General features: G+C 39.5%; 1 protein-coding gene across 2 annotated transcripts; it reads left to right on the plus strand.

The window, feature by feature from the left end:
* The first annotated feature begins 1942 nt into the window (after positions 1-1942).
* Positions 1943-23806, plus strand: FGF5 (fibroblast growth factor 5). 2 transcript variants are annotated; one of them, XM_069595044.1, is made up of 3 exons: positions 1943-2586; positions 10420-10523; positions 22790-23806. In XM_069595044.1, exons 1-3 carry the CDS (start codon positions 2226-2228, stop codon positions 23135-23137), a joined length of 813 nt encoding a protein of 270 aa, XP_069451145.1. In that variant the 5' UTR covers positions 1943-2225; the 3' UTR covers positions 23138-23806. The 2 variants fall into 2 exon arrangements, with proteins under 2 accessions (XP_069451145.1, XP_069451146.1); XM_069595045.1 differs by lacking the exon at positions 10420-10523 and having other exon boundaries at positions 1959-2586.
* The last annotated feature ends 248 nt before the right edge of the window (positions 23807-24054 follow it).

The raw sequence follows: 24054 nt of genomic DNA on the forward strand, positions 1-24054 counted from the left end.
ACTGGATTTGCTTTGGAAAATCTTTGTCACTTGAGGCATAGGTGGTATATGGTGTGACAGGCAGGGGAACTTACCGATGGCATGGGCCTTAAACCCTGACAGCTTTGTCACAGACCCAAGGCCATCACCTGCAGAAGGCACAGTGCCCAGACTCAGCATTCCTTACTCATTCAGCCTGAAGAGAGGTAATGTCAGTCAAGGAGATTGTTTTGAGGGACCACCTGTCCTCAATCTCCACTTTCAGGATTGCCTTGCAAGGGTCTGCTTACCTGTGATAGTTAAGCCGGAAGCCTAGAGCTTGAGCCAAGCACAGCAGGAAGAGAAGGGGTGTTCAGCCCAGGATGGCATCCTACATAGGGCTTCCCTGATGGCTCGGACAGTAAAGAATCTGCCTGCAATGTGGGAGACCTAGGTTTGATCTCTGGGTTAGGAAGATCCCCTGGAGGAGGGCATGGCAACCCACTCCAGTGTTCTTGCCTGGAGAATCCCATGGACAGAGGAGCCTGGCAGGCTACAGTCCATGGGGTCACAAAGAATTGGACACGACTGAAGTAACTTAGCACTGAAGTGACTTAGCATCTTATACAGTGTGTCAGAAGCATTGTGCCCAGGCCATACACATCTGCGAGTGATGCACCCTCCTCTCTCCCTCCACCCAGTGGCTTCACTAAGTTGTCCAGGTGACTTTCTGTTTACAGCTGCCTTGATGTTAAGTATTCCAGCCACGGAAGATTACCAATCCTGAAAAACAAACAAGTGCTTTATAGGCTTCTAATTATTGAGATAGGACTCCTTCAGTGGGACTCAATAATAGAGGAAGCAAGTTCTTCCCATCCATCTTGGACCTTATCGGGCCAAATCAGAGCCTTTTCATTAAACTGAACAGTGAATAATGAACTAGAATGTAGTTTAAAGCTTCAAATATGTTTCCAGACGGAAATATTTCAAGAATGTAAGCCAGGTATACTTCTCAGATAAACGACAGTAGGGGCATCGGCCTACACGGGAATTCTCGGTTCTCAGGTTTCCTGAAATCCAGAGCGCGCATCATTAATCATTCAGTGGGGTCTGCCCTTCAGTCAGTGGCAGCTCTGAGTAAGCTGAAGCGAGCCGTGAGCTAATCCTTCCTGCCACGGGGATCCTGGCGCGAGAAAGGACAACTGGACAGTCGGTCACATGTGTCGGTGGTGCCCGGACCCTGCCTCTCTCGCCGGGCTCTGAGCACCGTGTGCGTGTGCGCTTACTCGGAGCGCAGACCCGGAGCTGCCAGAAGGAAAAACCGATTCGGCGGCAGGATGTTTAGCGCTACCAAGAGTTTCCCAGCAGGAAAGCAGCTCGAGCCCTGGCGTTAATAGCTTAAGGTGGCTCTCTAAACACTGAATAAATCCACTCTTTAGCTCTTCAGTAAATCAGTAGCCACAGCCTTCCACCCAGCGCGCCACACCAAAGCCTTCCCAAGTTGGGCTTCGAATCCTTGTTTGGTTTTGGCCAACACTTGGAGCACGGGCGGGGGTTCCCCCACGCCGGGATGAATCCCCCTCGGGATGCAGTTCCCGAGGCACCCCAGGGGCTGGGGTGGTGACAGTCGGGTCGGCTGGGCACCGGGGAAGTGAACTTGGAGACTGGATACTGGGTAGGCGAGGGCTCGTTGCTGGGACGCCAGCGTTCTGCGGAGGTGCGAGAGGATGAGAACTCACTCACTCGGCATTTCAAGCCCCCATCCCAGGGGCTGCCCCCTGGAGGAGTCCGGGGGCTCGCGCTGGGCTGAATTCGGCGCCGCGTTGGCTCGAGTGGAGGTGGCCGTGCGGCGCGTGAGAACTGCTGGGGTGCGTGGCCCGGGTGCGCGCGCGCCGGGCGTCGGGGTGCAGCTTCCCTCCGCCCGGCTTCCCCTCCCATTCGCCCTCTCCCATCTCCTCCCTCCTCCACACCCCCGCCCCTCCCCGCACCGGCCGGAGAGTACACAAAGCGGCGGGTGAGGGGAAGCTTCGCAGGCGTGCACCGAGCAGTGAGATCACTGGCGTTATAAATATCCCAGTGCCAGCGCCGAGATCCGTTCGGGTGGCCTCCCTCTCTCTCTCTCCCCCTCTCTCCCTCTCTCTCTTCCCCGAGGCTATGTCCACCCGGTGCGGCGAGGGGGGCAGCGCCAGAGGCACGCAGCCGCGCGGGGGCTACGGAGCCCAGAACCAACCCTGCAAGATGCACTTAGGACCCCCGCGGCTGGAAGCATGAGCTTGTCCTTCCTCCTCCTCCTCTTCCTTAGCCACCTGATCCTCAGCGCCTGGGCTCAAGGGGAGAAGCGCCTCGCACCCAAAGGGCAGCCCGGACCGGCTGCCACCGAGAGGAACCCGGGAGGCGCCAGCAGCCGCCGGAGCAGCAGTAGCACCGTGTCTTCCTCTTCTTCCCCTGCCTCCTCCTCCTCCGCGGCTTCTCGGGGCGGCCCAGGAAGCGGCTTGGAGCAGAGCAGCTTCCAGTGGAGCCCCTCGGGGCGCCGGACCGGCAGCCTCTACTGCAGAGTGGGCATCGGTTTCCATCTGCAGATCTACCCGGATGGCAAAGTCAATGGCTCCCACGAAGCCAATATGTTAAGTAAGTTGCTTGCTCTCCTCCAGAACCTGTCCTGAGCGGGTGGCGGGAGCACCGAGAGGGACCGCGGGTTATTGCCCGGGCTGTAAGCGCACCTTCCGGAGCTTGGGCCACTGGGATCCAGCCGGCCCTCGAAACAGCGGGGAGGGTTGGGTTGGAGGTGCGTCTGGGGGGCACGCACACACTTACCGGTCTCGTGGGGATGGGGAATGGCGATTCCTGAGGTACAGACTACTCCGAGGCTGGTGCAGACAGGCACCTTGTTTCCAGCTTGCTCTGGTCCCAAAGAGGAGCTCCAACCCGTGCCCGGAGCAAAACCAAAAATCTTTTCCTTGTTTAGTTTCTGTTTACCTTCTGCTTCTGTTTACCAGACTAGCATTTTTCACTGGGCAGCAAAGTGTACCCCTTTACCTGCCCATAACTGAACAGTTCTTTTAAAAATAACCAAATCTCACATACTCCCCTCTCACAACCGCTACCACAAACCCCAAATTGCTACATAATGTGTGTGCGTATATATGTGTGTATCTGTATATGTCTCTTGTAGGTACGTACATATTTGCACATCATATACATATGGGATATATAGGTATATCAGACGGGAGACCAGACGTTCTCTCATTGGAAGAAGACAGTGATCTAGAAAACCGGACACGTTTCGAGAGGGAAACGTGATGGACATTCGAATTATTAATTCTGGGGTTGGGTTTAGCAACGTTTAGTATCTTAAGACCATGACCAGACCTTGTGAGGAAGAGTGGCCGGCCTTTTGTCCCCAAGGACAATTAAAGGAAGGTTCTGTATTTTAGAGAACATTTAGAGCCAGTTCAGTTCGGTACAGGTGAAATTTTTGTGGGTTTTTAAATTTAAGCCAAGTTTAAAAATTTCCTTCTTAGTTTAGCTCTCTTTCTTTCCCTCCTTCATTGTCTCCTCCCTTCCACTCTGAGTTTCCAAACCATCACTGCGGTTCCTGATTCTTCTCACTGTCTCTCCAAGGCAACAGAGGGGAAAGATGTGTGGGACTGGGGACATCTCTGCGGACGTTTTCCTCGGTAGGGCCAGATGGCTCTTCCAGCCGGGGCTGGTCCAACAGATAGACGCACGGCCCCAGCCTCAGGGACCCAGGGAGAGCGGAAACGAGGCCAGGAGACAGCGCACAGTCATCCGGCCCGGAGTGTCAGCCTGGTGGTTCCCAGGTGTACTTAACTTTCTCTGCCTCAAGCCAATGACCCTACAGATTTCTTCTTAACCAAGCTCCAGAGGAGCGGGGGCGCCACTGCAAGGCTGGCAGCTCCAACCCCCACGGGGGGTTGGAGGTGGGGTGGCCGGCTGGCAAGCTCTCTCTCGGGAGTTCAGGAGGCGGGAAGTGGAACGCGAGCGGGTCCACGCCTGCCCCTTGCCCCTGAGTGCTCCTACCGCCTCTGCCTTCAGCTTGCTGTGCTGCCCGTGGTGAGGTGGCTCGGAGCACCGAACCCCAGAGAGGGCCTTCCGCGTCAGCCCGAGCGAATGCCAGGGCCTCCCACACGCTCTTCAGAGGGGACTGTTTTGTGTGTGTGTGTGTTTTATTTTTTTTAAAGAATGTATGTATTTTTGACTGGGTCTCCCTTGCAGTGGCAGTCTTTCTGTACTTTCAGGAGCCTGGGCTACCCTTTCTTGTGGTGCATTGGCTTCTGATCGCAGCGATTTCTCTTGTTGCAGAGTGCAGACTTCACTAGTCGCAGTGTGTGGGTGCGGTAGTTGAGGCACCGGGCTTAGTTGCTCAGGGGGATATGCAGTCTTCCCGGACCAGGGATTGATCCTCTGTCCCCTGCTTTGGGAGGTGGACATTTATCCACTGCATCACCAGGGAAGTCCGAGGGGCCTACTTCTGTGTTTTAAGGTTCATTGCACTCGTTAAACTTCTGGCCATATTTGGTGATAAAAGGCAAGGTCAATTAGGGTGAAGGGGAATTTCCGGAGATTTCAGGGTAAGCAAATGTTATGTCTAAGCAAGTGTTATTTCCATCTGTCCTCATTTGGTCCCACCCAGCTCTCCTTCCACCAGACATCAGAGCTCATTTCCCCACTTGTGGTATAATCTTTTCCCCTTTCTCTTACAGGAGCACTGTTTCTATTCTGTTCTTCCTGTTGTTCAGTAGCTAAGTTGTGTCTGACTCTTTTGAGACGCCATGGACTGTAGCCCACAAGGCTCCTCTGTCCATGAGATTCCCCAAGCAAGAATACTGGAGTGGGTTGCCATTTCCTTCTCCAAGGGATCTTCCCAACCCAGGGGTCGAACCCACATCACCTGCATTGGCATATGGATTCTTTACCACTCAGCCACCAGGGAAACCCATTCTTCCTGTAGTTTATCCCCAAACTTAGCCTCAACAGAGAATGACTTCTGTGTTGCCAAGGGAAGATTCAAAGCTAACCTGCAAGGAGCCGCAGGTTGGATCCAAGGATGGGTAAAAGGTGGTGTTGGAGTGGGTTTTGGTGTGCTAGGGATCTCTGAAAACCAGACTCATTCCCACGGTATTTACCTTCTTCTCTTGGAAGAAACCGCAAGAGACAAAGATTTTTTGCAGCTCAGGCCTTTTGGAGGGGAAGTTATAGAAAAGCATAGAAAGGAAAATGAGAACAGATCAACAGAGAATACATTCAGCTAAAGAAGACATTGGCTGGTATTGATTTCCAAGGTACATTTTATTTTAAAATCCACTTTGAAAGATATCTAACAAAGAACAGACACAAAATGCTGCTTTGTTTCTTAAGCAAAACTAAATAAAAGTGCCTAAATAAAACTTTCTTAAATTAACTAACGCTTTCCTAATTCATTCCAGTTTATAACAGCCTTTCAGAGTTTAGTCTGTATCTTTTGCTTGGCTTTCAATCAGTTCACTTATTCACTCATGCATTTGTTCATGTACCCAACACAGGATACCTAGCTCAGCAAGCTTGATATTCTGGTTACTTGATATTGGGTTAGTTGGGACTTTTTTTTTTCCTTTGCCTTCTATAGGTTTTTCTCACAGAGGAAAGTATAATTTGTTTAAATCATGGTGATTTTCAGCTTTGTGATGTCTGCAATGTCATGCACTGTATCATAAGATTTTGCTACCATTGATCCATGAAGAATTTATGAAATATGTCATGTTTAAAAGGATAGCATGTAATTTGAAAGTTTAAAATGAATCTCTGTCTTTAAGTAGCTGTGAAAGAGAAACAAGATGTGCCAATTGCAGTTGGTCATAGACCTCTTTGAAAATACCACATGACGGTTTCCTGGTACATATGTAAACACAGGAGTTGTTTATGGACTATTGGTTGGAGTAGATGAGGAAACATTTGCCCAGATCTCTTAAGATACGCTGAAAGAGCTTGGACCATGAGAACCATGGAGGATACATCAGTTTTACCTCATCATCTAATTTTACTGTCTATGAGTTAGCAGTGATGGAAAACATACATTATTGTGACACAACTTGTTACTTCTGTAAAGAGTCAAAACTCTGCCATGAAACTGCATTCTAACAGGTTCTTCTAAACTCCATAATTTTCTGTAATGTTTGTCAGAAGAGAGAAATATATATGCGTGTATGTTTCATGACTATCATTTGACATTAAAATTTTTGCAAACCCTGAATATTTTTTATTTTGTTATCAAAAGTACATTTCCCATAGATTTTGAAACATAATTTGTTTAGTTAAGGTATACCACTTAATGTAGTCTTAGCTTCTCATACAAGAGTTATCCCAAGTTTTAAAGACAAGAATCAAGCTCGTTGCACATAAACTCTTATCATAAGGAAACGCTAAGGAAGGATGAAGATGGGCAAGACAAGATAGATGATAGAATTCCACTACTGAATAAAAACAAAACTTTCCTTTAATCTCTACATTTTCAAGTTTAGTTTCAATACAATGCTTCTGTTGGCTTATCTTGGGCCACTGAAGAAGAGGCAATCAAGTAACTGTCAGTTCAGGGAGCAAAAGCTTAAGGCTATAGCTACACAAAGACTGACTGTTCACATAAAAATATGGAGATTACAGTCATGTATTTTGGCTAGCTTTTAAAAATCTGAATCTACTGTCAACCTTGATGTTAATGCAGAGTCAACCTTTATATAGCCCCCCGAAGCCCAAATAAACCAGAATCTATACGGAAAAACTCAAGTGGCAAATTTGCTAACTTAATGAAGACTGCTAAACTCAGATTTCAAGACTCGGATTTCATAATGACTTGTCATATTTGTTGCTGTGTGAAGCCAAGTAGAGAAACATTAGTTTTAAATGATTTATCTTTGGGAGTTTTCAAATGGGCTGTTGAAATCTTCTGAATACATGGAATATTTGTGTATCTTATTCACAGATAAAACAGAAAAAAGGGAGACGTCTACATAACTGTATCAAACATCATTGATAAGAGTCTTATTGTATTAAAAATTCTAGAGGGGACTAAGTGAACAAATCTAGATAGAGATTTTCTTATGGGAATAAGTTTACTTTGTAATGAACACCTAATGCTTGTAAATGGGTTAAGCAGTGCGAGACTCTGAATCCCTGCATCCTTTAACCTAGATGTCAATCCCAGAATTCCACCAAGAGAGAATAATTCCTTCAGTTTAACACTGCTTTTTACTTTTGATCCTCTTAAATATGAGCACCTTAGGAAAGGTAACACATTGTCATTTGTACTTTAATGTGAATTAATTTATACTGATCTCTCTCCCTTTCCCATTCCCCTCGCAGGACCAAAATAGCAGGGGATTACTAAGACATATATTCATACACGTGTACACGTGGAGTATCCTGAAAAGGAAGAGAGGTAGTGAGATGGTCAAAGAAGCAATCCAATTTACAAACATTCACTAACTGTAATCTGAGACACTTGGACTTCCAGTTTTTCTTTGGGCTACCATTTGGGCTTCCATGGGAATTGCAAATTCCTATCAAATTTATTATTGCTGACTCTTAAACAGAAATTACTAAAGTTGAAAAAAAATCAATTTTAGAGAAATGCTTTCTGAAATTTATATACATGTGATTTAGTGCACATAGGTTTAAAATACTTAGAATTCTTTAATGAGTTGAGATTTGGCATGAAAATCAATAAGCCTGTGATCTTTTCAGGCAGGTGAGGGGAAAGAGGTTGAATTGTGGGGCTTGAAGAATCTACTCCAATATTCTATGAAAAAAGACATTGTGAAATTACTGTTGAAATGACTTTAAAACTATAATCTTAACAGTGTTCTCAATAGTACACTGTAATTACATTAAAATTTAGAACATCATACCAAAGTTAACTCAATGTTTCTTTCCTTCATTCTTCATAACTTGAAATAGAATGACTTTTGTAGAAAAATCATTTTCAAGGTTTCAATTAGATATAATTTTCTTAAAATTATAAAATCCTTTTATTCTCAGGCAATATATCATTTTTTTGTACTGGAACTTACAAGAAAAGAAGCCATGTAGTAGTATGTAATAAAATAACACTTTCACACATATCGTTTCATCTTCCCCATATTTAACATTTATTATAATGCAAATTTTATATAACATATACATGCAGTTGGGAAATGAGTTGAGTCAAAATGGGTCTTTCTTTAAAATAGAATATGTTGTCAGAAGCCAGTTATATAAACAAAACAGTTTCCCATTAAACAAAGATTTACAGAGCCCTTTTGTCTTGACCTCTTAAATGTTAACCTGCAAACACATGAGAATTAATGAGAAATTTTTCCCCCAACTAATACACAATAGATTTGCATTTATAAAACCAGGTGATTTTCCAGACAATAATACAGAAAACCTTTACCAACGCAGAGCCAGGAGTTAATCAAGGGAAACATACAATCAAGTCTTTTCTACCAACTCCACATTGTCTGTTTTGTATCTGTCATTCTACACATAGATGATTTCTTGTGTTCTCCCTGTCTCATTTTTTAACAGATGTCTACATAGTATTCTCAATTGTATTCACCATCTCCGAAATATCCAAAATCATTAATGCTATTTTCAATATTACCTGGTAATTTTGATAGAAATTTAACTTTGCATCAGATATTCTCATCATGCTTTATTAATAATATTATTATCATACTACATTGTGTAGTAAATTTATCTTTACAAAGCATTTTGTGTGCTTTGTTACTATTTGATAAATTGATAATGCTTCTAAGTCTTTGGATATGCATCACAATTAGTCTGTATCATAAAATCTATTATAAATTGAATTTTGAAAACATTTTGAAAAGAATTCCTAAGACACAGTGTTTTTTTTTTTCTTTTTTTTTTAGGAGTTTTTTTTTTTTTTTTTCCTGAAAGCAAAAGTAGTTCCTTTCTAATAGTTTTTAGATTTGGGGGAGTTCGTTTTAAAGAAACACCCACTAATAAAGTGGTAGTGGTAGTTTTCTTGAGATGTGTTTTATTTACTCCAGGCTAAGAACACTTATTCACAAGAACAATAGTTTCCCTATGAACTTTCTGTTCAAGTATTTTTTAAAAATGAAATTGAATAAATAAGTGGCAGGATTTGCTACAATTATAGGTATTAGATCACATTATGCAACATTTAAGTGCTCTATAAAGATACTCATAAATGTGTTTGTATGTATTTTATACATGTGTATCCACAATACACTGCTTCTTGTATACTGAATAATTTTATATGTACTTCAAATACTGCAGGAGGGGATTATTATGTCAAGAAAATCTGGTGAACTTCCCTATTCAACAGAGTCCTATTGAAATATTCTAACCAGAATGTATGCTTAAAATACTACAGATTGAAATATTGATATTTTTTTCCTTTTCCCTTCCACTCCCACTTGCTTCCTTCCTTTCTTCCAGGGCAGGTCCCTTTATAGCTTTAATAAATAATATTATTTTATCTTTTTTTTTTTGCAATTTGATGTAGGCGGTTAACAAAAAGCCCTATGCTTTTCTCTTGTTCATTTAGCATTACATATGAGTTTATGGTAAACAGGCAGGAATTCCAATTATATACAGACTATGAGTTTCAGCTTCTTAAAAATACTCTATGAACTGTGGTGTGCAACTCTTTTGACCCAGTGGATGTGAACTTTCAAATTACTATAGCAGACAGAGGGACATAGACTTGGTAATTCTCACTATGAAATACCAAATATAAATGATAACATAATAAAATACCTCATGAAATTTTTTCCAGGAGAGTCATTCAAAACGCAAGATGTCTCAAACCATAATCCATCAAACACTTCATTGAGCTAACAACCCCAAATTATCTATGGTGCTTTCAGTGTCTTGTTATGTGTAATCTTGAAATAAGCAACCACTAAATGATAGGGTATGATATATATTGATTTGTACTTTTGTAATTATGGTCATTTGAGAAGAGGGATTTTTTTATTTAATTGAATATTGTTTTCAAGGCTTCCAATGATTTATATTAATCTTGAGTGCAGTTATATGTGCTTTAATATTCAATGTACTGTCTTATCTTTGACAGAGCAACAATGCATGAGAATTATTTTGTAAAACATTTTAAAAAGTCTTTTCCATTTCCTTAGAATTTGAAAAGATTCTTCTGCCAAACACTGATTACTAATAGTGACATCATTTTTAGGAAGAAATGAATACTAATGAAGCACAACTAAATTTTGAACCTTGAAATTTATCTTTTTAAATGAATACTTGAGTCCCAAACCTTTTTTCCCTTTTACACAATAAATGTCACAATAAACAAGGATGTCAAATACTTACAAAAAACTCACTGTAATAAAGAATGGAAAGAGTCTCTGTAGAAATTTAAATCTTCACAATGATATATAGAGGAGTCTGTGTTTTATTTTGGGATTTCTGTCATCCTAGGTATTTTGGAAATATTTGCTGTGTCTCAGGGGATTGTAGGAATACGAGGAGTTTTCAGCAACAAATTTTTAGCGATGTCAAAAAAAGGAAAACTCCATGCAAGTGTAAGTAGAACCACTTTATATTTGTTAAAGGTGTTACAGAGATTTTACATGTATAAAATGGAATGAGTGATTTTCCAAATTGATAGATAAGACAATTTGCCCAGAGAACTTTATGTTTTTCATTTTTATAAGATTATGTATCCATTAAACCAAGAGAATTGTATGTGTTTTTATAAGTAATAATTTAAATATTTTATTTATTTGAAAAGATAATATAGAATCCACAAAAAGGTTTAAGAATAAGTTTATTTGAAAAAAGTATTCTCTAAGTGATTGTCATTATTTATGTCTTAATAGTGGTCCAAGTAAGGAGAAATATTATGGAAATACTATATATTATAAATTAAATTTACATACTGATGGTGATTGTGTAATCAGTAGATCATGTTCTTAATTTTAAAAGCTACTTATTATGTCAAAAATGGAGTCTAAGTAATAAAACACATATTTATTTTAATAAGTATGGTGGGAAGAAACCAATAATGAGATGATTTTGACCTTTAATAGAGAAATTTCATTTGAGACAATTTCATCTTGTAGTTTTTGTTGTATCAAAAACAATTACTTCTTAAAGCTATGAAGACTGATTCTGCGCTCTTAAACACTTTTTTTGGACTAGTTACACAGTTTGTAATCAATTTATAAATTATAGATTTCCATGCTTTGTTCTGAAAATGCTCATTACTTGGGAAACACTTAAGTGTTTTAAAGATAGTAAAATACGTTTAGCTTAACTTTCCCGTTGAGAGATTCTTTCATTAGTATTAGTGTGTGTGCACAGCCCTTAAAAAGTTATTTATGCTTTGTCTGTGCTGTACTAAGTTTTGTCACACTAAATCATTTTAAAAAGCAGTTCTTCTTTAAAGCTACTCCTTTAATCCTTATTCACTTTAATTTTTATTAAATTGGAGAAATATGACTTTTCCAGTTTTCAAAGTATATAGGAAGTTTTAATCGAGTGCAGTCAGTTGAAACTTACTAATTATGATTTCTGCTTTACAGACTTTTAAAAAATTGAAAGAGAATTTCACTTGGTTTAATGTTTAAGACTTTATGTTTTCCTTTCTCTAGCATCTAAAGGTGGCTTGTTAATATCTTTTGGAGGAGATCATAAAACTGAAGCTATTTCTACAGTTATTTGGGGATTAAATGAGATAATATATACAAAGCTTTTTAGAACAATAGAAGGTATAATGTAAGTGCTCAATAAATATTATCTATTATTAGATAATTCAAATTTAAATACAATAAACTACTATAATCTCAGTTTATTAAATCTTTGTTAACCTCTTCGATCATCCATTGCAAGAGTTATAACTAGATTTACTTATCTCATTTTCTGAGCTGATTATTTTATTCTAGCAAATTATAATATTCATAAGATAATTGCTCTGGTTTATAACCTATTTTAAGGGACAAAGTTTTGCTATGGAAAGCAGGACATGCCATTTTATTTTTAAAAAGATGTTTGACTTCTAAAAATCCACATACAGGATGGAAAACAATCATCAATTGCTTCTGCACTGAATAACTTTTCCTCTATCTACTTTGGTCATTAAAGATTGAAACACCTTCAAACTCTAAGCATTACAATAATATGCAATTCTGAAAAAAATTTCTGTTATTGGTTTGCTTATTTTGGGTGAAAATCTTAATTTTTAAAATATTCTGATTCAAGCCTTAGCACATGCAAAAAATAGACTACCTTGGACCAGCTTAAGGATAATTGTAGCAGCAAGCAAAGTATTACAAATGGATGCCAATTAGAAAGGTCAAACTGAGAGGTTAGGATACATGATTCCTCTGTCAAATGCAAGTAACAAATTTCCAGAAACTTGACCCAAATGTCTAAGGAAGGCTGGCCGAAATAATGCAGATAATGCAAAACCAGCATCTGTTATTCTTTCTCATCTTGGCAGGCTAACAGTTATTTCATGGAATAATGACTTTTAAACAGTACAAAGCAAGCCTTGCTCTTGTCACTCATTGAAGCTCTTTGATATAAAAGTCATTCTGATGACTTTGAGCTGAATTGTAGATAAAAAATTAAGCCCTATGATTATGTGAATTTTTTTTAAACCAATTGTCCAAGCCCACTGTCTCTTATTTGAGCTTTTATTAGCACTTTTTGTCTCGATAGAAACCTAATTAAATTATAAAGTGACTTATTTTTAAGGAAGTTGAATTTAGATATAGTATTAGCCCTAATGTTTATTAGTTGTATGCCAGATGATTTCCTTCTTCTTTTTAGTTACTAATTAAACATGTTGAAAAATTGTTCTTATAACTTTAAATATAATTATTTGATTTAGTTCGACTTACAAAGTTTCATCACCACTAAAAAGGCTAAAATGCCTAACACTTTCAGGATTAAATGTATAATTAGTGAATTGCTTTAAATTAATAATTGTGCAGAGGCATTTAAAGAGTAACTTTATAATCATTTCAAAAAATAGCTATATAAAATCGTCATGTTGTATATCTTAAACTTACACAGTGTTGTACGTCAATTGTATCTCAATACAACTGGAAAAATTTTAAATTAATGAAGAGTAACTTTGGGGTTCTCTTTACAAAGTAAGTGTGAACTATAAATGTAAAGTATTCATGTAATTCTGGGGAAAGTAAACCCATAGTATGTTGAGAAATATTCATGGATTATAGTAGATTGTTCTTGTGTTATATAGTAACAATCAGACTATTAAAAGTTAGTTACTAGGTAGAGATAAAATATCTGTATATTTCTTTCAAAGTTCTTTCACGCACATTCTCTCATTACCTGGTTAGGTGGGGCCACAGTCTCAGAGATGTTAAATATTTTCCTAAGTTACCACAGTTAACAAAAACTTGAACCAGAATAACATGCTTTAAAAATTCTCTCTCCATGTAAATGCTATAATGCTTGGTAGGGAAAAGTTAGCTTGAAAGAAGATATTTTGTTTCATTTGAAACTATTTACACTATTTTCAGCTATTATTTTATGGAAATTAATAGTTGCATGTTTCAATAATATTTTTATGCTACATTTTAAAGAGTGAATACTGTGGTTCATCCTTAGACTATTTTTGCTTTCTTCTCTTTTTCTCTCTCATTCCAAGCTCTTTGGGAGGATCTTTTTCCCCCATCTGCTTCTGTGTCTCCTGTACCTGATTTTAAAGTCTAGAAAGGAAGAGACGGGTGCACCATGAAACTTATCACACTGTTTTGTAAATGTTGGTTATTCAGTGCGATGAGGAGCTGCATCAGGAACCTCTTTTAGGATATACTTCCGGAAGAGAAAGGAGATCTGTTTCATTCACAGAAAATCTTCTTTTAGAAAATGCTTCATGGTCAGTGGACAGGAAGATGGTGAACAGTATTATCAGCCTGGAGAGCTCAGATTTAGGCAACATTTATGCTGACCTCCTTTGTTTGCTAAGTTTGTTAATTCCGTAAAAGAAGTTTTATCTGCCCTTCAGCCATCTCAGTGTGCTCTGCTCTGTGCACTCAGTCAACCAACACGCTCATATTAATCTCCACGCAGCTCTGCCTGAGCCCTTTAACTGGAAGACCCTAAATAGACAATGCAGTCAGATCCCTAGTGTGCAGGTTTTTTTCAGCATCCGTTACAAGGATGAAGGTGTCTCGTCTTCTTCTCAAGATGCCTTGAGAATCACTCAGAGAAGCACGAGGTAATTATTTCCCCAAGAGCCTTGAGGGTTAATCAGAACCTTCACTGTGGCCTCTGTCCTTTCTCCGCTTATTCCCAGGTACTAGGTACTAGGTGAGGCTGAACACCCTTCTCTTTCGGTCTCTCTCTCTGCCTGCCTGTCTGTTCATGCTCCCTCCTCACTCTGTTCTTGCTCTCTTCTCAGGCTGGTTGTCTTTATCCAGAGTCTCATATACAGTGCCTTTCTGGATTTATCTGAGATGGGTCTGAATGTAAGAGAGGTAGTTAAATTGTGTCATTCTTAAACTGTGTTGTTTTACTTAATCTTTCTATTCCTTGGCTTTATCAGCTGTAAAAGGAAGAAAATTAAATTAACAATACAGGGTGATAGTGGAGCATTTTAAATGACATAATACATATAAAACATTTAGAATAGTTCCTGGAAAGTATTCAGCATTTAATGTTAGAACAGATCTTCCTGAATTTGCTCTCATGCAGCTGTTTCATGATCCTATATCTCCTCTCTCCTCTTCCTGATTTTGGGGTCAGGCAGCTGTGACCCCCCTCGGATATTTAGACTAGCCTCAAATCACATTCATTATTGGCTTTTTTTTTTTTTCCTTTAGGTCCCAACTCGTCTTGCGTACAGTAGCCTCTTATGTCCTGGGTTTTCCTTTTCCCAAGGAACTTAATTTGAAAGCAAAGATTTCCAATGGTCATAATCTCGTAATTTTTTAAGATCCTTCTCGTGCATCATGGTTTTTTTTCCCCTTAAAAATCTAAATCTTGGAAAAAGTGGTTATCATGAATTTGTCATTTTTTCATAAACTATACGTGATCACCCATTGGTTGTTGGGGGAAAACATTTTAGCTTATTTTAAACATACAGAAAGAAGCATGTGGTGGAATTATTTTTGTTTCTCAGGGTTTTAGGGGATCATGCTTGGAAGGAAAGCTAATTGCAGAGTTTACGAAACAGGCATGGAATGTATGCTTGATCAGCCCTGAGCAAGGACTAGAAAAGCCTCCTTTCTTGGTTTCAGAGGGTGCCAGCTGGCTTGCCCAGGATGAGAGTCTGGACTGGACTTCCTGAGCTGGGGGCAGAGTGAGGAGGAGTCTGCAGCCCCAGAGCTGGGCATGTTTATTGAAAGGAGAAATGAAGGTTTGAGTGATGGTTATCATCATCATTAAAAAAATAATTTATTGGCCTCTGTAAAGGAATTGAATAGAAACTTCCCTTATCCTCTGTGTTGTGCTGTGCTAAGTCACTTTAGTCATGTGCCACTCTTTGCGACCGTATGGACTGTAGCCCACCCCCTCTTCTGTCCGTGGGATTCTCCAGGCGGCAATACTGGAGTGGGTTGCCATGCCTTTCTCCAGGGTATCTTCCCAACCCAGGGATCAAACCCTTGTCTGTTATGTTTCCTACATTGGCAGGCAGGTTCTTTACCAGTAGCGCCACCTGGGAAGCACCCCTATTTTCTAAGAACTTTTCAATTTACACAGTAATATTGAGTACCTAGTAACTCAGGCTAAAAAAAAAAAAAATGGGTTCAGGATTCTACCTTTGCAGTAAATGTCAGTTGTCCCTTAATTTCACACTATGTTTATCTGGCTGTGCTGTGCTCAATTGTGTCCGACTCTTTGGGATCCCATGAACTGTAGCCTGCCAGGCTCCTCTGTCCATGGGGATTCTCCAGGCGAGAATACTGGAGTAGGTTGCCATGCCTTCCCCTAGGGGATCTTCCCAACACTGAAGCTCTATTTTATTGAGAAAAATTTCATGTAATGAATTGCCTTGTAGCTTCAGAGATCCATTTCAGCCTAAAGTGAGAGATGGTGTTCTATGTCTCCGGTGGTTTGGGGAGTGGCACTTGTTTTGACCAGTATTTTAACATGGAGCAACTTTAGGACAAGGTAGTAATGTACAGAAGCCTAGGAGATGCCCTTGGATTTGTTACCGAAAGAGCTTGAATGTAGGATTCAGTAGATGAGATTTAAGTCTTAGGCTTACCTTGGCATTTGGTAAATGTGGGGATTTAGAGGAACTATTTTCTTTATTTTTCTGGCTGGAAAATCAGATAATAGCATCCAAATCGTTGTGGAATTATGTGACAATGAAATAATATATGTAAAACCCCTGGCACATGGTAGACCTCAATAGCCCAGCTCTTTTGAGCAAGGTGACTCAGATGGTAAAGAATCTGATTCAATGCAGGAGACCTGGGTTCGATCCTTAGGTCAGGAAGATTCCCCTGGAGAGGGGGATGGCAACCCACTCCAGTATTCTTGCCTGGGAAATCCCGTGGACAGAGAAGCCTGGCGGTCCATTGGGTTACAAAGAGTCAGACATGACTAAGGGGCTGAGAACTCATGCCTGAGCACTCACATATATTCCCTTGGTTGCTCAGCCTGAAGTTTTGAGACACAGAATGGCCAGATAGTGATTGCTAAGCAGGAAATATGGCCAAGCTCTGGGGATAGCATGGCTTGCCTACAACTGACCCATACAATGCTTGTAAAGAATAGGAGGCAACCCTCAGGGTGCGTGCTGCCCTGTTCTTGAGTTCTCTGCTTGGGAGCAGTTGGAGCAGGGTCTGGCTTTTGGCTTTCACTCACTACCAGAGGTTGGTACTTTTGTGCTGGGAACATCCTGCACAACTGTACAAAAGAGCCTGGGCTTAGGGCACCTGACCTGGGCAGTCCCATTGGCATGAGTAGTACTGGGAACCAAAACACACTGAAAGAACATAGAGGAACCAGAAGCAGGGATGCAGGCAGCAAGAAAGTGTTGTTTAGAGCACAATTTGGTCTATAATTGCATTGACTACAGCCTATAAGAATAGTTTAATTATTTAATAATATTATATAGCCTTTGATAACATTTTAATTTTTTGTATTTATTACCTAACTTTATAAAGTTTTGCAAGAAGCAAATCAAATAAAAAGTGAAATAAAGAATTACAGTTGATTAAATACCCTGCAGACTCCAGGGTTTATACTCTAGGGCTTTGCTATTAGCCTGAATTTAATCCTCTTTATACATTTCTTTCATACATCATGTATTTACTTTGATAGTTGCACATAATGAGAATTGGGACCCTATTAACATGCCCTCAGCTCACTTGCTATAAGATTCTCAATCATCTTAGAGCATGTTGACTAAGAAACAAAACTATATTAACAAGTTTTAGAAGGTTTTTAAAAAATATTGTTTCAGAAAGAATTCTCTGGTTTAATTGACCTTCAGATTTCAATTAAGCAGACTTGTTCTTTTCTGGAATATAACTTTCTCTGAACTGAATTTGATTTTTCTTTTAAATATCCACTGTGTGCCCTCTCCCTGTGAAGAGATGAGTAGAATCAAGGCAAAGTGTTCCCCTAAGCCCAAAATTCTTGTTTTATTTAACAGCACTGTGTTGCCCCACCTCTGAATTATTTCCATAGTTTCAAGCAAAAGTAGTGTAATTTAGTTTTTATTTGTTCTGTCAATTAAGATGATTTTAAATTATGTAGAAATCAGCCAATTTAAACATTTCATTTTTAATTTTGCAGTTTTGGCTTGTTGACTGTAACTTGTTTTTACACTTGCAAAATCAAGGAGAAATTAAAGAGAAAAACACAGATAATTTAAGTAAACAAAGAACACAGACAGAACCATATCTAAATTGTCTTTCTTCATAAAAATGGCAACCAGCAGTGTATGGGATGTGATATATAGTCAATAAACATCTATTGAATAAATTCAGAAAATAATGAATTAGAAACAAAGATAGGGGTTCTTTATGAACATGTTAATGATTGGTTTTGTTGTAGTGACTGATGGTGGGAGGATGAAGGTGATGTCCATTCTGTTTTCAGTAGCTTATTTGAAATCTGATTCACCTCTCTACTTCACACTTGAACTGTAGATAAAGTCTTTATGGTGACTTCACTTTTTCTAGGGAAATTATCCAGTTCTTTTATTTATTTTTTAAATTTTTAACTGGAGGATAATTGCTTTACAATGTTGTGTTGGTTTCTGCTGTAAAATAACATGAGTCAGCGATAAGTATACATGACTCTCCTCCCTCCTGAGACTCCCTCCCACCCCCACATCCCATCCCTTGAGGTCATCACAGAACACCACAGCTCTATTATTTTAAAAGTATATGTTTTGCTAAAAGAGTGTTTATAATTCTAAAAGAATTTCAAAGGTTAAACTTAGCCTGGAAGATTTATTATCTAAAATTGTATGACGGCAAATGTACATTTAAATAAGTCTGCTGCTTGATGACTCTGCTATAGAGATGTTTAATGGGTAACATTAAGGATAGCCATGTACTGCTTCCCTGGTGGCTCAGAGGTTAAAGCATCTGCTTGCAATACAGGAGACCTCAGTTCGATCCCTGGGTCGGGAAGATCCCCTGGAGAAGGAAATGGCAACCCACTTCAGTATCCTTGCCTGGAGAATCCCATAGATGGAGGAGCCTGGTGGACTACAGTCCACTGGGGTCACAAAGAGTCAGACACGACTGAGCGACTTCACTTTCATTTTCATGCACTGCTTGGGTTTACCATCTTGTCTGAAAAGGACCAGGAATATTGACAGGAACAGTCAGTTTCTCCAGAAGAAACTAGATCTCCTGATGAAAAAAACTCACTGAAATGTTCATTTCAAATGATTCTGTTCCATTGTAGCTGGAAGAATTTTTCAGACAAAACATTAAGTTAGAAGTCAATTAAGAAAGCCAAAACAGTCTGACTGCCGTTGCTTCTGTTTCAGTGTGAAATTTGGACTGGCTAAGGGCCTACAGGTAGTGTGTGGGTCCTCAGAATTCTGTCTCTATACCCCGTGTGACAATTAAGTGGCTCCTGAAAAACCTGGAGCTTGAACAGTCATCCTGGCAAAGGCTTCTCTTAAGAAAGAACATGAATCTTGAGCGGAGGTGGGGGAGAGGGAGAAAGTTTCTAGATGCAATAATTTTAGAGGGCAGTATCATTAGATTTTCATTATAGAAATTGCTATAGGTTAATACATTGGGTGGGTGTGTGTATGCATATGTGTCTGTTGGCCACATTAATTAAAAAAAAAAAAGACAGGTTTCTTCTTTATTTTCTTTGACACTGTTAGGGGAAAAAGGTTAAATTATACAGTACACTTTTTAAAAATTGAATTAAGTAATCACTGCTATCTTTATTTCAGGAAAATGATTTTTGTGTGTGTGTGTGAAACAGGGGTAGAAGTCAAGTCAAAGTATAATGTACTATACATTAGAAATGTTATTCAGACATATTTTAAGAAAAAAATCTGAGCAGGATGAATATACGTGCTACTCTTTTTTAATGAAATCTTCCACACCTTTCTGAAATGCTTATCCATTTATGTAGCAGAAAATATTCCAGAAGACTATTGTTGTTGTTCAGTTGCTAAGTTGTATCTGACTCTTTTCCACCCCATGGACTGCAGCACACTAGGCCTCCCTGTCTCTCACTGTCTCCTGGCGTTTGCCCAAGTTCACGTCCATTGAGTTGGTGACACTATCCAACCATCTCATCCTCTGCTGCCCTCTTCTCCTTTTACCACATGACTATAGATTTTATTTTACAATAAAACTTTGAGATTATCTAATTGAATGGGAGAGCATTGACGTCCTTTTAAGAGCTAAGTTGACAAATCTATGTTTGGTTTGTAAGAAAGCCTTTTTAATTGAAAGCCAATAAGAACAATAAATGTGTCCTCTTCTAAAGGAATGTCAGCATTGCACCCTTGTCCTAGGTGTGGGCCAGTAGGTTAGGATGTGATGAGAGAAAGCCATAGACAATGGTTCTTTAAAACACTAGATTATAGCCTGCTAAAAACCCAGTTAAAGGAATCGCCAGTAGACAGGTTCTGAGATACATAGTTTCGTAGCTCTCAAATAAAGAGCTTTTTGATTGAACTATACTCTACACGCGAATGTAAATAACTTAGGTAGACTGTCATGTGTAAGATAAATGTGCTATTGGAAATACTCTGAGATTGGTTGTCTTCTGATATTGTCAGTACCCTTCAAAACTCAAAAATTCTATGTGACCATCAACAGTAGGTATATGTAGATTGTTTTGCAGTGTTCAGACTTCCAGATTACAGGGTTGAGATCTGTACTGCAGAAGAAAGCTTGATATTATTAGAAAAGCAAGGAAACTAGAGGACTTTCAGTTCCAGTATGGAACTGAAGCAGAGCATATTAAAAAGCAGAGACATTATTTTGCCAACAAAGGTTCGTCTAGTCAAAGCTATGGTTTTTCCAGTAGTCGTGTATGGATGTGAGAGTTGGACTATAAAGAAAGCTGAGCACCAAAGAACTGATGCTTTTGAACTGTGGTGTTGGAGAAGATTCTTGAGAGTCCCTTGTACTGCAAGGAGATCCAACCAGTCCATCCTAAAGGAAATCAATCCTTAATATTCATTGGAAGGACTGATGCTGAGGCTGAAACTCTAGTACTTTGGCCACCTGATGCAAAGAACTGACTTATTTGAAAAGACCCTGATGCTGGGAAAGATTGAAGGCAGGAGGAAAAAGGATGACAGAGGATGAGATGGTTGGATGGCATCACCAACTCAATGGACATGAGTTTGAGCAAGCTCCAGGGGTTGGTGATGAACAGGGAAGCCTGGTGTACTGCAGTCCATGGAGTTGCAAAGAGTCGGACTGAGCGACTGAACTGAACTGAACTGAAGGAAACTCTATGATATATAAAGAATTATATATATATAAGCAAATATATATTTTATATATATATTTTATATATATATATATATATAGTTGTTTAGTCACTAATTCATGTCCAGCTCTTTTTTCAGCCCCATGGACTGTAGCCTGCCGGTCTCCTCTGTCCATGGGATTTCCCAGGCAAGAATACTAGAGTTGGTATTTAGAGAGAAGGCAATGGCACCCCACTCCAGTACTCTTGCCTGGAAAATCCCATGGACAGAGGAGCCTGGTGGGCTGCAGTCCATGGCGTCACTAAGAGTCGGACACAACTGAGTGACTTCACTTTGACTTTTCACTTTCATGCACTGGAGAAGGAAATGGCAACCCACTCCAGTATTCTTGCCTAGAGAATCCCAGGGATGGGGGAGCCTGGTGGGCTGCTGTCTACGAGGTCACACAGAGTCGGACATAACTGAAGCGACTTAGCAGCAGTAGCAGTTCATATATATGGGTCAAGATACTTGGTATTCCAAAGCCCAGGACATTTGTACAAATGGTCCTCCCTGAAATTGTGAAACCTAGTCCAGGATAGGGAATTCTACTTCTTTGGGAGTTATGGACTCTTGTATTTGATAAAAGCTAAACTCCAGATCCTTTTCCTAGAAAAATGTTTTGATTCTCACAATAGCCTTATGGCTGCACGTATTGTGAATAAGGAGCCTAAAGCTAAGAACTCAATTGGTGGAACTAGCATTTGTTTGCAGGTCTATTTGGCACCATCTTGCGCTCTTCCCCTATGCTGTGTTCATTCAACTTCCTCAGTACGGCACACTGAGCCTTTTCAGAGCTTGTACTGGCCTACTTTGTCATCTTGATCCCTTGGTCCTTTCTCTATGCATCCTAAGTGAAAGTCACATTGAACAGCTTATAGTAGCTTCCTGATGACCTGTGAACACACCATTCCTGTTCCCTGAAAAACCTCTCGTCACCTGATCACTATTATCTCATTGTACTTTGAGACTCAGCTCAAAAGTCACCTTTTCTAGGAAGACCTTCCTGCCCTCTTTGCTGCCACCTCTATCCTTTTGGATGTCTTGTACCCTCTGCATACCACTGTCATAATTCCATTTATCAAATTGCACCGTGATGAATGTCTACTTCTTTGCTTATTCCACTGTCCTGTGAGCATTTTCAAGGGCAGATGTGTGCATGCGTGTGTGTGTGTGTGTGTGTGTGTGTGTGTGTGTATAGAGGGAAAGAGAGTGATATCTGCCTGAAGTGTTGCTATTAACTCTAAAAGGTAATTTTTTTCTTCCTGGCATCAAATAGACTCTCTGTATCACTGTGTGAGGATGAATTTTTTTCCTAAAGAACTCTAACACATGCAATATTAATAGGGCCATATGCTACCCCTTTATCAGCACCAGGAAGCACACTGATGAGACTGAAAACTTATTCTTGTTTCAAAGGATAACATGACCCCATTTCTCTGAATGAATTCATGTTTTACCAGGCAATTGTTTCTTAGTAATATAGTACTATTTACTTTCTTGATGGTTTAGGAGGGGGAAAAAAATCTTACGTTAAAAGTCAAATTTTTAATTAAAATTTTCAAAGTTTGTTAAAAAGAGTAACAGAATTTAAATATATTAAATTCCTGTTATTTTAATATACACTGATATTATTTCATAATTGTGTAATTCGTAGTAAACAACAAGCATTACAAAGATGAATGAAGTAGGAATATAGAAATGAAAATAATAATTTTAAAGCAACTTTAAAAGAGGCAAATGTGTCTTTATAAAGAGAATGGAGTCGGAGCGCAGGGGCCAGTGGAATTCTTGTTTTTCTTATAGTCCAAGACTTCTTTATATTACATGCTGAAAATATCACTGCTTGAATTTCCTCCTCCTCTTTTTTTTTTTTTTTTTTTCCTCTAGGCCAAATTTACAGATGACTGCAAGTTCAGGGAGCGATTTCAAGAAAACAGCTATAATACCTATGCCTCTGCCATACACAGAACTGAAAAGACAGGGCGGGAGTGGTACGTGGCCCTGAACAAGAGAGGGAAGGCTAAACGGGGCTGCAGCCCCCGGGTTAAACCTCAGCACGTCTCTACCCACTTTCTGCCAAGATTCAAGCAATCGGAGCAGCCAGAACTTTCTTTCACAGTTACTGTTCCCGAAAAGAAAAAACCACCTAATCCCGTCAAGCCAAAGGTTCCCCTTTCCGCACCTCGGAGAAGTCCTAACACGGTGAAATACAGACTCAAGTTTCGCTTTGGTTAAGACTTACTTTGGTTTTGTGAGAAACCATGGAGTCTCCTCAGGAGTTTCTGTAGCTGTCTTTAGTGCTCTGAAGGCAACTTCTTGGACACAGCTTCAGCTATGTACTGCACTGTATTGAAGTCAGGTCATTTGTTTCAGTTTGACTGAAACAAAAATGTTTTCTGATAGTAACTGAACTGGAATTCTTTGTACCAATATAGGGAGTTCACGACGACATAAAGCCTTTTGCTTTATGCTTGGTGCATACAGGGATTCTTTTTCGGAAAGTTCAACGGTGAGGACTATGTATTTTTCTGACTTTTACAGATCAACCTGAAGAAAACATACATGATACATTTTTATTTTTGGTTTCCAAAGAATATTTTGATGGAGATAAAAATATTTTATTAGCTTTTGTTTTTTGTTTTTTGTTTTTTTTTTAAAAGTACCTCTGCATTGAGCATATTTTCTTACTTTTATTATTTCTAATTGATAAGATATGAAACAACCATTTTAATGCAGTTTATGAATTATAAATATGTTTATAGACCATTTTTAACATGTGGATTTCTTTTTCATTGTTCTCATTCATTGCACTTTTAATTTTTATTATGATTATTTTTCTACCATACCTCAGATCATGTAAGTTTAATTTTACATCTTAAAATGTTTAAATTCTCTTCAACAGCACCAAAGGCTCAGCTTGTGTTTGTGTGTGTGTGTGAGTGTGTGTAAATTCATGATTTTATATGGAATCCTGTCTCTGTGGTGGCTGGCTATAATGGGTTAGAAGTAAGGAGAAAATATAAGGACTATTTGGTGGAATTAAATGTTGAGGTAAGGAAAATGATTAGAGGTACAAGTGCACTCAGTGTGCAGTGTTTATTGATAGCTAATTCTGCCTTGCCTTCACTTCTCATTTTATCTACCCCCTGCCC

The sequence above is a fragment of the Ovis canadensis genome, chromosome 6 (assembly GCF_042477335.2).
Source record: "Ovis canadensis isolate MfBH-ARS-UI-01 breed Bighorn chromosome 6, ARS-UI_OviCan_v2, whole genome shotgun sequence".
In the NCBI taxonomy this organism is placed as follows: domain Eukaryota; kingdom Metazoa; phylum Chordata; class Mammalia; order Artiodactyla; family Bovidae; genus Ovis; species Ovis canadensis.